The sequence below is a fragment of the Salvia hispanica genome, chromosome 3, assembly GCF_023119035.1.
Source record: "Salvia hispanica cultivar TCC Black 2014 chromosome 3, UniMelb_Shisp_WGS_1.0, whole genome shotgun sequence".
Taxonomy (NCBI): domain Eukaryota; kingdom Viridiplantae; phylum Streptophyta; class Magnoliopsida; order Lamiales; family Lamiaceae; genus Salvia; species Salvia hispanica.
The window spans coordinates 36,640,541-36,659,227 of NC_062967.1; the positions used below are offsets into that span (position 1 = coordinate 36,640,541).

At 29.4% G+C, this 18,687-nt stretch overlaps 1 protein-coding gene across 2 annotated transcripts; it reads left to right on the forward strand.

Moving 5' to 3' along the window:
* The first annotated feature begins 5,063 nt into the window (after positions 1–5,063).
* LOC125216102 lies at positions 5,064–7,488 on the forward strand. Of its 2 annotated transcripts, none has more exons than XM_048117726.1 (4): positions 5,064–5,225; positions 6,063–6,265; positions 6,351–6,414; positions 6,783–7,488. In XM_048117726.1, the coding sequence occupies exons 2-4, from the start codon at positions 6,084–6,086 to the stop codon at positions 7,083–7,085; spliced, it is 549 nt and encodes a 182-aa protein (XP_047973683.1). In that variant the 5' UTR covers positions 5,064–5,225; positions 6,063–6,083; the 3' UTR covers positions 7,086–7,488. The 2 variants fall into 2 exon arrangements, with proteins under 2 accessions (XP_047973683.1, XP_047973684.1); XM_048117727.1 differs by lacking the exon at positions 5,064–5,225 and adding an exon at positions 5,262–5,400.
* Positions 7,489–18,687: the final 11,199 nt, after the last annotated feature.

The window sequence follows — 18,687 nt, forward strand, 5'->3', positions numbered from 1 at the left end:
AGAATATACTTTTGATGTTGTGATCAACATTATTATTGTTCGAAAATTGTCATTGTTTTGTATGAACTCTGCATATCAATTCATAAATTTTGTGTATTTTGTATGAACTCTGCATATCAATTCATAAATTTTGTGTGTTTTGTATGAACTCTGCTTATCAATTCATAATTAGGAGCACTTTTTCTTCATCAAATATTCCCTAAATTGGAACGAAAAGTTCACTACATGTAAGCATTGCTTATCACACAATGATACAAACATAACAGAAATTTTAAAAATCACACACTTCGTTTGCGTAGGAGAAATCATCAAATATGTCATCATTGAGTGACAAGTGAAATGTGTAATATTCATTATTGCTAAAATGGATTAAGATCGGAAAAAATATATCCATAATTGTTTTTGTGATTTCATCATATTCTCATTTTAGCAATTTCATTTAAGAGATATTTAATTTGTTGGTATGTAATTTACAGTTTTTACGTCCTACCAAATTAAGCTAACGGTCAACAGATATTATCTTTATATATACGAAGGATTACGATTGAGATTATGTATTTAATTAAATACTAATTATATAAATTTATTTTCTTGTGCATAGTAACAAATTATTTTTACTCATTAACGTTTTAGTCGTGTGACTAATTTAAACACAATTTATCAAAATACTTTTTTTGTGTTTGCAACCGCTTTGTATAAATGCATTTTATTAAATATTCGGATATAGAAAATATTAAATATATTCATTAAATATTTCATTTATGAAATTGTCACTTACCAACTTGACTTCAGTCCTTAGCCAAGAAGGTCAATGAACAAATTTTTGGTAAAACGAAACGGTAAAATAAATTAAGTGTAAATTTACATAATCGTTAAAAGTTAAAATCTTCAAGGTATCAAAAAAAAGTTTAAAAATATATTTGTTACATGAAATGGTATGAAATATATTCTAGTAATAAACAAAATTAAACTCTCAAATGGTTATAATATGAAATCTTATAGGAGTACTACCTTTTTCAGACTATCCCCAAATAAAAAGATACAACCCATTATTCCATTATCCTTAAAAATTACGCAAGTATCATAGAAATTTTAAATGGATAAATAAAATTCCCAACTAAAATAGAACATATCAAATCTTGTGTATAAGACATGAAAGCGATTGACAATCTAGGGGAAAAACATCACTAATTAGTTGATTACAATTATTTAGTGTTAATTTGTGGATTTCTATTACAAATTCTCTCAACATGGAATAATATTATGGGATTACTTAACGTGGGTTCCAGCTAAACTCTAAATTGCATGTTCGATTTAAATTAGATTAATAGAAATTGATTTATATTATAGAATGCTATAAGATTAAATAAATAGACGACCGCATGAAGCAGCCTATGAGTTTCGTACATATATTTTAATTTCGTACATAATTTTTTTATTTATTTTCTGTAATATGCAGACATACATAATGATCCACCACACATACTAAATTATTGATGGCATCACGAATCAATTGATCTTGATCTTGTCCACACATTGGAAGACACCTTTTCTTATAAAAATGAAGGAATCTTGAGCCAATTTCGCTGATTATTTTTAGCAAAAGATGATGGAGCTTAGACTAATTTCAAAATTAAATTAAATTAAATTGTGGGTTATAAATATATTTAATATGGGAAATTGTATGAATTCCATGAGGCACAACCCCTTTTTTCCGTGCATTTAGAGAATTTTTAAAACAATTTTTATTGAGTGAAATTATTGGGATGGTAAAATATTAAAATGTAACGTCGTCCATGGTAAAAAAATTAAATTATGACTTATGAACATCATGGAACATCTAAATAAACAGTATGTTTATTTACCGACATGGTATTATTACTTTTAAATTAAATATGTAAAGATAAATAGTCAATTACTAATTATATATTTTTAAAAGAAAACAATTTCTAAATAACAAAAGTTCTAACCTGGAAGATGCTGATAGGCTGATAGCCACTGAAAATGACCTTATTAATATAAATCGTGGACGATTTAAATTCATAAGTCCAAGTCCAATCAAGTCCACGAAACATACAAGTATGAAACGCAATCTAATTTAGAAGTGAAAATCACCTATGTATATACAAAAATAAAGTAACAAAAATAAGGTATACTAATCTTGAATAAAGTCATATTCCCTTTATTATATTCAACATAACCACTTTCTTAAAATGAATTTCAAATACTATTTTTTCTTTTGCATTCCATACCCACGCACCAAATTTTTAATAATAGACTCTCTCTGTCCCATACTAGATATCGTCACACTTTCCTTTTTAATTTGACCTATAAATGATGTCACATTTCTTTTTCTTTTTTTAAAATTATCTCTCATATTAAAAAAATATATTATTTTCTCTCTCCACCTAACATAGAAAAGAACAAGTTCTAAAATCTCGTATCATTCTCCAAGTGTGTCTTCTACTATGGGACAAGGGAAGTAATATTTAAAAGATAAGAACGGATTAACAGTTAATTAAATTATGAAAATTAGGTGATTTCTGGTTAGTTACATAAATTTTAAATTTAAAATATCAAATCATGAATTTAAAATTTCTCATTTATCTCATTTATATGAAAATCAACATCTTTTAGTGATGTTAAAATTAACATTGTTTAAGTAGAACAAGAAAAAAAAGAAGAAATAAAAATTAAAATATTTATTTTAGTAAAAATCAACATTTCGAGCATCATCAAAAGATAATATTTTGTGAATAAGTGAGATAATGGAGAAAAGTTAAAACTTCATAGTTCAATATTCCGATTTCAAGATTAACCAGAATTTGGCCAAATTTAAAAAATTAAATATCTATTAATCCATTTTTAAAAACGACCGAATATAACTAAACTATGGAAAAATAAGGCCACTTATCTATATTTATAGTAAATGATAATATACACTTTCACAGAATATAAAGTTGCTGCCTTTTTAGGCCAAACTTTGGCCACCATTTAAAGAAAAAACGTTACTAGTAAAGATTGAAAACGACACCATTGATCAAAATTGGAAATCAAATTAGATATTATTTCACAAGATTTAATATTGTCTTTAATAATCTATATTAATTAATAGATTAATTGTTTATAGTCGTAACTCTCGCAGTCTCGCACCACCTATTTCTCTATAACTGGCCGTAGTAATAATACTTTAAAAACAATTGTAACGTTGGCTATTCAATAATGCTACTAATTAATAATGTTAATTTAATTAATCACTTCATAAATGTACACTTCCCAAGGTACAACTACCTAAAGCAACAACTGTCCTAGCTCTTGATTCTAGGACGTCTATTCCCACCATTGAAGGCCGGCCTTACTTGTACGTGTCAGATATTTTATATTGTAAAAAGAATATTATATATTTATACCTCTTGATATTTTGAGGGCAAATCTCTAGAATATTTTTCCAAATTTTTTACAAATATTCGATGGTGTGGAGTTGGACTATTAATAGCTTGTTACTAATCAAGTAAGTGTATATTTATTTCGTGTATTTAAGATGATAATATTATAATATCTAGAATTATTGAGTGCATATATGCATATATGGTAGTAGTATTTTATTTTTGGGAATAGTAAAATTTGATGTTCTTGTAAATTTAGGAATCTTGATTCTTGAACTTATTATATAAAAATATATGGTAAATATAAGTGCAATTTTTAGGAATTATCAGCTAAAAAAATTATGAAGTTTAAATTTTTTTTTCTAAATTATCTCATGGTAAAAAAAAATTATAGTTGCATTTGTGAGATACATTCAATCAAACGATATCTTTTCTTATGAATGGACAATATTATTGAATTCATTAACAATAATGTACACATATGATTTTTCACAGTATCAAATTCACCATAGGATGATAGAAGAAAATTTTTAATTTCATTGTTATTCTCTATATTGTTCTTTTTAAAAATGATTAATAATAATTCTCTATTTGTTGATTTACCCATATGATAAACTGAACTTCGACATGTTGAATGTAAAAGAAACATCTTACTAATTAAGTTAATTCATTTTTATCATTTAGATTTTTTATTGCTAATTAAGTGGTTATAGTATAATTTTTGAATTAACTCTCTAATAATCTAACGATTTTACTTTTACACTACTCTTATAAAATTGCACTCCTAATTAGTTAATTTAGTCCTGCAATGAAGATTACTTTTGAATAGTTTGACTAATCCTTTCAAAGAGAATTTCTTTGTCGCAAATCAAGATAGTAAGATACCACTATTACACAAAAATATCAATAATTAGTATATAAGCAATTAGTCAAAAAATATAAGCCTGGCAAGACATTAAAAAAATATAAAAGAAACCCTAAAAATCTTACACGTTAGCCCCACCATACCTCTAATGTCACAAAGCACTTGCATAATACTGTAGTAATATAAAGCTCCAAGATCTACTTTTTATTTAGTAATCCTATTAATATGGGTAAATTATTGAAAAAATAACGAATTAATTTTGTTCCTTTGTAATTTTAAAAATTAGTTAAAAAATCATAAATCTAAAGTAATTAATCCGTACCACATGACGAAAAAAAAAATCCAAACATCTCCGTGCGAATATTTTATCCGGATGAAACCATTTTGTTTATGATCATACGACATTCTTTAACTATTCAATCGAGACATTTAAAATTGAACTTTCGGCTGCCAAATTAGATGCGAACATTTTAACAATAATATGATTCCCAAGAATTATAGTAATTTTTAAAAATTAACTTTTAAATTTATGGAAAGGGAATATTTTAATCAAAATTCATATTGTTATCACCAATTTACCATATTCATATGTCTAAATGTATAGTCAATTCACCCTAAACGCTCCTCAACCTTTATTCAAACTAAATTATAAAATAATAATCCTCTTTTATTTTACCACTGCCTGAAATCAGTAGTTGTCCCCCACGCACTTGTATTCATCCACACCCTATAAAATATTATTACAAAATATTTTATTCCATTTCCATTATTAAAACACTATTTTCATATCTCAAACTCCACCAATCTTGTGCTATAAATTCCACAGAGATTAGCCTTATCAACCTTCTTTGCTCCTACCCCGAAACTGACCGTTTAATCTGCATCTCTTCCATCCATCTTTTTTCTCTTTCTTCTCTCTTTTCTTTTTTCTTTTCTTTTTCCCAAGTGCTCCCAATTTTGTATAGCTCCTTCAGGTAATAACTCTCTTTCTAGTTGCAAAGTAGATGTTCTCTTTCTTGTTGTTTCACACATATTTGCTTCTAATATTTCACCTTTTATATCAAAGAAAAACTGGGTTTTCTTGATTTCATATTTTCTAGACATAAATCTGCAAAAGTCCATTTTTTTTCAGTGAATCTTCTTATCTTGGTGGGTAATTCTTGATTTCAAATTTTGAAGACATAAATCTGCAAAAGTTCATTTTTTTCAGTGATTTTTCATATCTTGGTGGGTAATCCATGTTTTAAAATTTTCAAGACATAAATCTGAAAAAGTTCATTTTTTTCAGTGATTTTCTTATCTTGGTGGGTAATTCTTGTTTTCAATTTTTGAAGACATAAATCTGAAAAAGTTCATTTTTTTCAGTGATTTTCTCATCTTGTGGGTAATTCTTGATTTCAATTTTTGAAAAAGTTCATTTTTTCCAGTGTTTGTTCTCATCTTGGTGGGTAATTTTTGAAATCCAGATTTCTTGTTTTTCCCAATTTTTTTTTCTGGGATTTCTAATCTTTCAACAACAGCTGGTTTGATCTGTTCCCATCTCTAAAAAATCAAATCTTTCGATGTTTCCCACAGATCTGTGATGTTTTCTTCTCAAATTATTATAAAAAAATTAATTTTCAGACAACTAACTGTTTGTCAGTGGGAACAAGTCAATAAAACTCAGCCGGCCCTTCTAATTTGACCAATTCTTACCTTCAAAATTAAGTAAAATAAAACAAAATCCGATCTTTAACATAAATAGATCCACCCATCTCGTTAATTAATTTTTATTTTATTTTGGGTCTGACTTTTTTTTCCCTTGAAAACAGGTTAAATTTTTCTCAATAGAAATGAATCACTGTGGAATTCAGCAGAGCTATGCTTCTTGTGAAGAAATTTGGGCCAGCGCCGCCGCCGCCGGCAGATCTATGGAGAGGAAGGAGACGGTGGTTTGCCCTAAGCCGCGGCGGGTCGGCCTAAACCGCACCACCCATGATCCAGCTTTTGCAAGACCCTTGAGATGGCACTTTAGGTATTTTTTTATTATTTTTATGTTTTTTCTTTTAATTTTATTTTTTTCTTGATTTTTTTATATAATTTCGTTTTTATTTTTGCAGCCATCAGCAAGAGGATTATGATGCAAAAGCTGGAAATGAGCTACTGGATATAATTCTTGCAAAGGTGTGTTTCTATTTTCATTTAATTAATTTTCAATATTTTGTAATTATATGTGGTTAGATTTTAGATAGAACAAAAACTTTGTAAGTATGACTTTGTTCACAAGTCATTTTTTTAACTTTATAAAGTGAGATCTGTATATTTTTAGTTTTATTTTTAATTCATCATGTTATACTAGTTTGTGTGTAACTTACTACCTAAAAATAGATCTTTGTATGACTTTGTTTGCAAGAATTTTTTTTAACCCCAAAAAATTAATTTTATTTTTATTTTTAATTTTCATCATGTTACAAGTTGTGTTCTTGAAATCTTGTTAGATCCATCATTTTTTTTAATTGAAATATTAAATGTTGAATTCTTGAAATGAATAGGGTTGTTCGGGTTCGGACCAATCCGTTCCTCCGGTAGCCTCGTCGCCCCCATTTTTTTCCGGGTCGCCGCCGAGTAGAGTATCTAACCCGCTAATTCAAGACGCTCGTTTTGGTGACGAGAAGTTTGCCCCCGCGGCATTCCCCATCCCCTCGACCGGGTTCGCCCCGTCGCCCTCCTCTGCCGCCCGCAAGGCGGGCGGCTGCGTGAGGTCGAATTTCGGGAACAACCCGGCCGTCCGGGTCGAGGGCTTCGACTGCCTCGACCGTGATCGGCGCAACTGCAGCATCCCCACCTTGGCCTAAGAAGGATGAGTACATACATAGGGAGAGAGAGATGAAGGTTTGAGGCATCAATTTTAAGGGAAAAAAATCTAGCAACATTTTGATCAAAAGTGAGGTTTACAATACATGTTGATTTTGTCGTCGGAGTAATGTGTATATATATGATGATGAATGTAATTAACTTAGTCGAGTCTTTGTAAGTATATGAGAAATTAAGAAGTTATGACTAAGGAAAAAAATATAATTAGGGTGAGGTCTAAATCTAGGGTAAAAACCCCTCTTTGTAATGGTGTAAGTAAGAGATGAGAAGAGGGGTTTCCCTTTGGCTTTTTCTTGTTATAATTTGGTTGAATTTCATTTTGGCTTTGTAAGGAAGTGAGGTTATGTATAAATGAAATCAATGGAATTTTCTACTTTATTTAAATTCTTGCTTATTTGTGCAATTATTGGTATGAAATTTTGTTTAAATTTTGCTTTCAAGAAATGAATGATGATGATGCATTGCTTGTATGCCACGCGGAAATGACTAATTGGGACCTTTAATTATGGGTTCACAAGGATATCATTGACGAAAAAGATATAAATAAAATTGAGTAATTTGTCCAAGTGTTGTTTTATTGGAGGCAAATTTGGGATTTTGATTGAAATTTTGGTATAGTTTTGGTTGGTTTTTGACACGTTGCGGACAAGAAATTGTGTGAAGTCATTGTCGTCACTCCTTCCCGTAGTAATTGAATTTTTTTTTTCAGCACAGTGATATAGAAAAAGTAATATAAAGTGTTTTAAATAATTGATGAATAAAGTAAGAAATGAAAAAGGTTGAGAGATGAAGAAAGAATGAAGCGAGAGAAAGTAAAATAAGTGAGATGAAGTGTGCTAACTTTTACTAAAAAAGAAAATGACTCAACTACTATAGAATGTACCGAAATGCAACTCCACTACTGTGAAATGGAGAGAATCCCGTATTAAGAATGGTAAATGAACTATTTTGAAAATAGAGTGAACTTAAAAAATGGTCTCTGAATTATGGATTTATCTCGCCCATAGTCTCTGGACTTTAAAAATATCGTCAGTAGTCCCTGGACTAAGGGTTTATCTCGAAATTGGTTCTTTTGGCTTTTTTTGGTACGAAAATACCCTTTTGGGGGGTTTTGGGCAATTTGGTCTTTTTACACTTTTAACATTTTAAATCTAATATTATTTTAGTTATGTACTAAATTTGATATTATTTCAAAATTATCATTCTTCTTCCATTTTGTCATCCTTCACTTTGTTTTTTTATTTCAATACTATATTTAATTTTATAAAATTAAATTTTAAATTTTGATTTTTAAATATCAATAAAAAATTTAATTAAACTATTAATTCATGGACACTATAAATATTGATTAAAACTATTAATTTTTGTTATTTAATATAATATTCAGCTGAATTGAAGAAGTACACACAAATAATATTAATCATGATGGAAAAATAAGAGCTATTCTATTTAGCCTTCGTTCGGTTGTTATAATTGCTTGTGATTGAATATTATGAAGTTGACTAAAAATTTGATCCTACTAAAAATTTTATATAGGAGTATTTTTGTTGAAAATTACAAGTAAATTTTGATTGTTTTCAAATTAATAAACAAAAATTATATTAGTCTTACATTAGATGCATATTTATTTCAGAATAAATCGTATTATATGATATATTTATGATTAAAGCTATTAAATATTTATTAAAACTAAGTCCTTGTCATATTGATTAAATATTATACACTTTCAAATATTGATTATGACTATTAATTTTTTTTATTTAATAATTTTTGTAATTAAAAAAAATTATTGATATTTAAAAATTAAAATTTAAAATTTTGTAAAATTAAATCTAATATTGAAATAAAGAAACAAAGTGAAAGATGACAAAAGTGAAGAAGAAAGATAATTTTGAAATAATATCAAATTTAGTACATAACTGAAATAATATCATATTTAAAATGTTAAAAGTGTAAAAAAGACCAAATTGCTCAAACCCCCCAAAACCCCTCAAAAGGGCATTTTCGTACCAAAAAAAGCCAAAAGGACCAATTTTGAGATAAACCCTTAGTCCGGGACTACTGGCGATATTTTTAAGAGTGGACTTCAAAAATGGTCCCTGGACTATGGGTTTATCTCGAAAATGGTCCCTCGACTCTAAAAATATCACCAAGTAGTCCCTTGGACTAAGGGTTAATATCAAAAACGGTCCTTTTGCACTGTTTCGAGACGAATATGCCCTTTTGAGGGGTTTTGGAGGGTTTGGGCAATTTGGTCTTTTTACACTTTTAACATTTTAAATCTGATATTATTTCAGTTATGTACTAAATCTGATATTACTTCAAAATTATCATTCTTCTTCTCTTTTGTCATCCTTCACTTTGTTTCTTTATTTCAATATTAGATTTAATTTATAAAATTAAATTTTAAATTTTAATTTATAAATATCAATAAATTTTTTTAGTCAAAACTATTAATTCATGGACACTATAAATATTGATTAAAACTATTAATTTTTGTTATTTAATATAATATTCAGCTGAATTGAAGAAGTACAGAAAAATAATATTGATCATGATGGAAAAATAAGAGCTATTCTATTTAGCCTTCGTTCGGTTGTTATAATTGCTTGTAATTGAATATTATGAAGTTGACTAAAAATTTTATATAGGAGTATTTTTGTTGAAATTTTCTAGTCATTTTGATTGTTTTCAAATTAATAAACGAAAATTATATTAGTCTTACATTATATGCATATTTATTTCAGAATAAATTGTGTTATATGATCTATTTATGATTAAAGCTATTAAATATTGATTAAAACTAAGGCATTGTCATATCTTATTGTTTAAATATTAGACACTAGCAAATATTGATTATGACTATTAATTTTTATAATTAAAAAAAATTATTGATATTTAAAAACTAAAATTTTAAAATTAATTTAGTAAAATTAAATCTAATATTGAAATAAAGAAACAAAGTGAAGGATGACAAAAGGAAAGAAGAATAATAATTTTGAAATAATATCAGATTTAGTACATAACTGAAATAAATCAGATTTAAAATGTTAAAAGTGTAAAAAGACCAAATTGCCCAAACCCCCCAAAACCTCTTAGAAGGGCATTTTCGTCTCAAAACAGTGCAAAAGGACCGTTTTTTATATTAACCCTTAGTTCAGAGACTGCTGGTGATATTTTTAAAGTCCAGGGACCATTTTCGAGACAAACCCATAGTCCAGAAACCATTTTTGAAGTTCACTCTATTTTTAAAGTCTAGAGATTATGGGCGAGATACACCCATAATATATGAACCATTTTTATAGTTTACTCTTGAAAATAAAGTAAAGTTTATGTCAGTTTTCTGTGAATTTTTGATCAATTTCATAACTTTCAAATCTGGTAAATAAGCAGTAACTTCCATATTTGTTGGACGTTGCATTGTCTGCCTCCTTTTTAATTTACAAAAAAATTGCGGCGCTTCAAATCCGCAACCTTCCCAACAAATTGGCGCAATTAAATCGCATGAGACAATTACGAATATTATAAAAGTTACTCCTTTCTTAATAGGAGTACATTAATTGTCCACTTTTGTTATTTTCATTTTGTCTTACATTAATTGTACATTCCACAAACTCATTTCACTTATATTTTATCAATTTATAAAAGTGAGATCTATATTCCAATAACTTTTTTAATTTTTGTTATATTTCTTAAAATATATGTGGAAATCAAGATGAATAATTATTGGAGAAACGAGGGAGTATGATTAATTCGGTTTCAAATTTATGGTATTGATCCTATTTGAACTGAAATACGATATTATGTTTATTTGTCGAGGAAAATAAAAGTGATTCTTGCATGATTTGTCTCGTTGAACGGCGGAATAGGGGCCCACACACTTTTTTTGAAAATTGTGAAAATAAATCGGATTATTATAATTATTATTGGTAGTTTTAAAATGTGACTAAACTAAATCAATATTTCGTGAATTACAGTAGATGAACTTACAAACAAAAACCACGAGTAACGAAGATGTGAACAATATAATGATTCTAATTGTGAATTTTACTCCGTGTTGATTTTCAAATAAAATATCGATCTTAAAAAAATATAAACCACTGATAAAACGTTTCTCCAGAGATGAGTAGTTGGAAAATATTTATGTTCAATTCACGAGGAAATATTTAATGATCGACTCTAGTGGACCCAAAAAGTTACGAAAAATGAATACTATTAGTAATATTTTGTGGGCCGAAGAATCGAGTCTACAAATCCGCTATGGGCTTTTTATATTTCCCAAAAACTGGGGTCAGTTATATCATATCCCTTTCAATCTAGTCATATCCACCTCATCAAATATCTTAAATTTTGTCTAAATTATGAGAATTTTTTTTATAAAATTTGCTTAAATTCTGGTTTGTCTCGCAACTATTACGAATCAATTGAATATATGACACTTTTACGAATATACAACATCGTTACTTATCGACAATGATATGTACGTATAATTTTCAGATGCTGAATCAAGTATTTATAATTTCTCAAAATGCAAACAAATCAAAATTTCATAATTTTTCTTACTGTTGTTCAAAATTATAGGACATATTTACTATAAATTGATCAAACTTCATAGTTTTTCGCCAATTCGCAAATTCTAGTAATATTCCACCCATCTAACGGTAAGTAAAACATATTCATTTCTGAGTTTTCCTAGGCAAGTAGGTCAGTTTTTCTCAATAAAAAAAACAGTTATTTCAACAAAAAAATGGCAAGTTTGTGATTTTTTATTTATTTATTTATTTTTACTCGTACCTTGTTATATATTTATTTATCTTATATTATCTCTCACGAAATAATACTTTCTTTAATGTTGGGATTGAAAACAACACCTCATTTATTGAGAAAGAAGAAAATAAATATTTTGTTACTCTCTCTTCTAGTGAACCCTATAAATTTATTCTTTCCAAGTGAACTCTATGATAATTGAAAACATTATTTACCTACTCCCATCTAAAATCACATGCAAATGGCCGATGATACCGCTTTTGGGACCATGAGCATGACCTAGAAAATAGACACCTAAGGGTTTATTTGATGCAATTATACCCAACCAAGAAAGCTATTTAATTATATTAATACATTGCTTATTCGGTATATATATTTCGATTATAATTATAAATTATGTGGAAACCATAACCAAACTAATCTAATACGATTTGATGCGTATATATGACCATACAACACGAATGCATACTACAAAATTCGAAAATCCTATATTACCAATGACAAATCTAAGTAGGGCCAGGTACTCCATCTGTCCCACATAATTTTACATACTTTGACTCGGCACGGATTTTAAGAAATGTAATGAAAAGTAAGTTGAAATAGTTGGTGGGATGTAAGTCCTAATTTTAAAGTATTAGTTTTATAATGAGTTAGTGGATTATGAGGTCCACTATTAAAAATGGTAAAAGTGAAATGAGTAAAATTATGTGTGACAGCTCAAAATAGAATACTGGGTAAAATTATGTGAGACGGAGGGAGTATTAAATTTATTTGTAAAAGTTGTCACCGATCTCATAGTACAATGGGTAAGCCCCAATTTCATTTGCTTATTTGCTTCATCACGTGATCATAAAAGTTATGTTTTGTATTAGTCTAATAGTAATACTTATGTATGAAATTTATTAAAAGATCATTGTTTCACCAAGGGGTCGGTGCCGCCTAATTAATCTACCAACTTTAAGAGAGAAATATCAACTTGGATGTCAAGCAACATGCCATCCATATCCATATTATTTCTAAAAATAGTAAGTTGTCCTTTGAATCCACTATTAGAATCTGACTTCTCAAGCATATGCAATTCATCTTTGTTAGGGTAAGGTAAATCAGAGCACCTCTAAGACCCGAAAATAAAATTCATACACAATAAAATGTTAATCAGTACTCCCTTCATCCTAAGTTAATCGAAATATTTCTTTTAGTATGGAATATAAAATAAAATAGATAAATGAAGAGAGAATAAAAGATATAAGAAAAAATAAAGTACTATCATATATTTCATTTTTGTCGAAGGTGGAAATGTGTGATGTGTTGATTAGCTTGGGACGTCTCAAACGAGTATACGAATCTATTAAATTGGGATGTTGTATAAAATATATACTCCCCCGTCCGTCATTAATTAGCTCAATTTGTCATTTCCCTGTCCGCAAATAATTATCGTATTTACTTTTTTCTACTTGGTACTCCACATTCCACTAGCTAAATTCATTTAACTCGCATTTACTAACTTATTTCATCTACTTTCCATTACATTTTTTATAATCCGGATTGAATCAAATTGAACCAATTAATGGCGGACGGAGGAGTATTGAACAATACGGCAATCATGTATGGTATAATCCTAGAAAATAATATTTTTCTGATCTCATACTTTGGAAATATTTTTGGTGTACGTGCAATGATATTATATTCATTAAAAATTTGGTCCCAAGATTCATTGCATAATGTAGTGAAAGTAGTGTTTTAGGTTCCAAATAAACGCATTCTTGTCAAAGTCCAAAATTGCAAAAATGTCATCACCGATACACATATATATAATAGACTAATAGAGTGATAGATAACTTCAACTCAAATAATCAATTATCAATGGATAGTAGAAGTGGTAAAAGGGGAAGAGCCAATGTCACAAAAGAGGCCTCAACAACCAAGAAAGTGGCGAAATTGGCCGTGACAAAGTCCGAAGAGGCAGTGGAGGTGGCGGAGGAGGTGGTGGCGCGGTGGTGGAGTGGATTGGATGAGCAAATGGAATGGGCTAGTTGTTGGTTTCCATTTTGGGAAGCTAAAGAAAATGCTTATGAATCTCTCTATGGAGATGTGTGGGATTCTAACATTTGGGACTTCAAAATTGCTAACAATTCTTCTTCTCCAAAATCACCATGAGAGATGGAGATGACTTTATAAAATTTATGTTTTACTAATATTTATCTATCTTGTTATACATGATCAATTTCATTTCATCTAATTGGATCCTTAAGAGAAACAATTAGCCAAAGAAATGAGAGAGGAATCATGTATATCTAAAGTCTTTATCTTTAATTATTTCATGTTGTGTGGTTACATATTTAGACATGTAATCTTTGACCTAGTTGGTAGTATATGCTGAGATATAGTGCCATCTTTTGGGGAAAACATTCAAGTCTTGCTAATAAATTGTTTGAATTGAAATTTCACTTTTAATTTATTGTTAATTCGATATGTTTCACTTGGGCAACCTGCATTTTTAATTTGTTAATTATTTGTTTGTTTTAAAGAACTGGTGCTATGTTATCTACAACCATATGACTTATGAAATATACAATTTTCTTAAATTGGAGTAAAGGAAATAGGGTAAGAGGATTTTAATGGGCTTGTAATATGAAGACAGGCCCATAACTTTACTGGTCCTTGTAAGTAAGCCAATAGAATTGATTTTATGCGGCCCAAAAAAACAAATATGGAGTATTAAGTTTTGGTCCGGCCCTTAACTTTTCAAAATCTAAAAAATTTAGAAGATAAAAATTTCGCACTTATCCCGTTCGCTTCATTTCCAACAAAATATAAATTGATTTGTGGCCATCGATTTAAAAGACATTTATATGGTTGTCAAAGACATTTTCTTAATAGAAAATCTCTAGGAAATCATTTTACAAAGAATATCCCTATATAATACAAATGGTAAAAAACCCATGCTCCGAACGTCGTATGCTATACTCCCTCCGTTCCGCAGTAATTAAGTCATTTCATTTTCTAGACTCGTTTTGGAAAAATCATACTCCCTCCGGCACAGGTTTTAAGAAATGTTAAGAAAAGTGGATGGAAGAAAGTTAGTGGAATAGATGTCTCACTTGTATATATTAATTTTAAATGATATGTGAGTGGAATGAGTTAGTGGAATGTGGGGCCTCTTCACTATTTATGGTAATTATGAACCGGGACTCCTATTTCCGAACGGACAAAAATGGAAAAATGGGACTCCTATTTGCGGACAGAAGGAGTTTTAAATAGTTAAATTGGAGAGAGAGTAAAGTAAGTGACAAAATAAGGTAGATAAGAGTCTTATTTATATTATTCTCTCTCTTACTTTACTTTTTTTCCACTTTAACTATTTATTATCAATTTTCTAAAACAAGTGCAAAAAATGAAATGACTCAACTACCACGGAACGAAGGGAGTACTACATTAATACGTGTCTGTTTCAATCATATTTTTTAAAATGTCATTCAGTTGGAGTACCTTATTTGATCATCCATCTAGAATTAAATTATACTCCCTCCGTCCCAAGATAAGTGACTTGTATTCCTTTTTGGGGTGTCCCACTATAAGTGACCTATTTCCATTTTTAGCAAAAAGTCATCTCTCTTACTTTATTCTCCACCTACTTTATTTTCTCTTCTCTCCTCTACTTTTCCCTCTTTCATACTTTACTCTCTCCACTTTAACTTATTTAAATACCATTCCTTAAATCTCGTACCCAAAAGAAGTAGGTCACTTATCTTGGGACGGAGGGAGTATAAGATTTAATGTCAAGAATCAAACATTTTACATATTTAATCATAAATATACTTTTAAATCGAACATGTTCTGAATCATAATTTTTGAGTAGTCAATCTCATTTTATGTGATAGGAAGACATCCGTTGCATGGATGAACAACTTTTTAAATAATCAGGACGTATATTCTAAAGATGTCAAGTGATCAGGGTATCGATGATTACTAATGACATATATAGCTAATTAAATTGATTATGAATTATAATAGACAATACTAATGACAGATCAAGATGTTATTGGGGTGGATCCATCCCCGACGGCCAATGTAGGGCCAAAAAACTTCATCAAATTCGTTATTTAAAGTTGTCGTCGACCCTGCGTCATGAGTCATAGAAACTCCACCCATTCTTTCGGGAATGTGGTTCGCGTCCGTTCTTCTATGCACTTCCATTCTTCATTATTCGACCCTATAAATTATGTTTCGTGGTTAGCGTCCGTTCTTCTATGCACTTCCATCGTTCATTATTCGACCCTATAAATTATGTTTCCTAGATGCATCAATTATAATAAAAAGTTACAAAAATATAAAATAGAATCAAACTTTGAAAATAGTTCTTCTCACATCCAAAAATCTTATCATGAAGTGGTCGGTGGCCGCCTAAAAACCAAATTGGATAAAGAAAGTATCTATTTGATTGTGAAGAAACATAACAAGCATATCCACATTAATTCTAAAAATAGTAAGTTGTCCCTTTGAATCCACTATCAGAATCTGACTTCTAAAGCATATGCAATTAATCACTATGAGGGTCTCTAAAACATGACCTCTTTTTCTTGTAAACTAAAATATTTTGGTCCCAAGATTCAATGCATAATGAAGTGAAAGTAGTGCTTTAGGTTCCAAATAAACATATTCTTGTCAAAGTCCAAAATTGCAAAAATGACTTCACCACCAATACATATATATATATATATATATGTACATATAGCAAGAGAGATATCTTCAAATCAAAAATCAATAATCAATGGATAGTAGAAGTGGTAAAAGGGGAATAGGCAATGTCACAAAAGAGGCCTCAACCGCCAAGAAAGTGGCGAAACTAGACGCGAAAAAGTTGGAAGAGGCGGTGGTGGTGGCGGAGGAGGTGGAAGTGGTGGCGTGGCGGTGGAGTGGGGTGGATGAGCAAATGGAATGGGCTAGTTGTTGGTTTCCATTCTGGGAGGTTGAAGCTAAAGAAAATGCTTATGACTCTCTCTATGGAGATGTGTGGGATTTTGATCTTTGGGACTTCAAAATTGCTCACAATTCTTCTTCTCCAAATTCACCATGAGATAGAGAGACAATTATAAAAATTATGTTTTAATATTAATTTTTTGTTATACATGATCAATTTCATTTCATCTATATGATCCTTAAGAGGAACAATAATTAGCCAAAGAAATGAGAGGGGAATACATGTATATCAAAAGTCTTTTATCTTTAATTTTTTTCATGTTGTGTCTAATATTGAGAATTTCTTTGACCTAGTTGGTATATGCTAGTATGATATACCGACTTTTGGGGAAGAAATTCAAGTCTATATAATAAATTGTTTGAATTGAGATTTCACATTTATTTTATTAGCATTTTATCTACCACCATATGGAACTACAATTTTGTTAAATTGGAGAAGAATATGATTATGGGCTATAAATATTGATATGATCGGGCCTTAAAAAGTAAGCCCAAAAAAAATTAATTATATCTGACCAGTGAAGTTAATGACCCAGCTTACTAGGACAAAATTAGATTTGATGTATATATGAGTAAATTTTCTTCATTTTGTGGCAACTTACAAAGCACATAAAAATGGAAATCACATTTTGTACGAGTTAACATATTTAAGTCAATTGTTACAATAATGATATGGTTCTTTTTATTACTATATATCACCCCATAATTTAATTTAATTTATTACCATCCTATATAGTAGTAATATGATTTCAAGAACTATTTTTAGTATTGAATGTTCAAGGAAGTAGTACTTAATTTGTCAAATCATTTCCTTTATTTCCAACTTGTTGATTTGATTTTAGTTTAATGCTACCAATTATAATGATCATCCAAATTAAGTGATTATAATAGATATTGTTTTAAATTCGATTGCCAATCCATTAGTACATGTTTTGCCCAAATTGTATGTCAGTCCAGAGTTATACAGCAGCTGTCCCATTGCCAAATCAAGTAATTATATTTTCTGCAGAATTGCAAATTATTTAGTGAAAAAAAAATATAATTCAAATGTGGGCAAGAAGAAAATGGCAAATTAGGGAATGAGGCTAATAGCTAGAGTGTAAAATAGAATTAAGTAAAAGACATTCTTGAGATTTAATGTTCTGTAACAAAATGGCCAAAAATCACAATAGAAGACACCAAGAGAGAAACAAATTTAAGGTACAAACTTAAAAGGTTTCCAACCTTATTAATATGTCCACAATCTCATATACACATACATATATTTTGTGTGTGTGTGTGCACACCCCACCCCAATCCCCCCCCCTTACAGTTTTCAGAGTCAACCAAACAACCCCTGCATTTTTCTAAACAAAACTTTTCAAGAACTTTTTGTCACAAAATCCTATAAGAAAACCTTATTTTATAATGCTGTTGATAGTGCAAACTCTGAGAAAATTTTTGGGTTTTTCCATAAGTGGGCACGTGAATTTTCACTCGTCAATCATTATGCATGTTGTTTATTCCTTAATCTCTTCATAACTTTGGTGATAATTAACATTAAATGCTACATGGATTATTAAATTGTTATAAAAAAAATATTGAAACTACTCCTAATTTAGCACTGATTGGCTGGTCCTATGTTTAACACGTGAGGAAGCATTCTTGTTTTGATTCTTTGAAATTTTTGGATGAATGTAGCATACAGATTTGAATAGAAAAAAAAAATACTATACTATATAGTTGTATTAGTATATTATTGCTGTCTTGATAGTGATGTCACTTTATTTTTCTATTATTCTGGTAGTTATATGATTTCATTACATATTTAAGAAGCATAAATATTCAACTACTTAT

Coding starts and splice junctions, on each gene's coding strand:
- LOC125216102 (XM_048117726.1), top strand. CDS start 6,084: ATGAATCACTGTGGAATTCAGCAGAGCTATGCTTCTTGTGAAGAAATT. Junction 6,266..6,350: donor CCCTTGAGATGGCACTTTAG/GTATTTTTTTAT, acceptor TTATTTTTGCAG/CCATCAGCAAGAGGATTATG. Junction 6,415..6,782: donor TGGATATAATTCTTGCAAAG/GTGTGTTTCTAT, acceptor TGAAATGAATAG/GGTTGTTCGGGTTCGGACCA.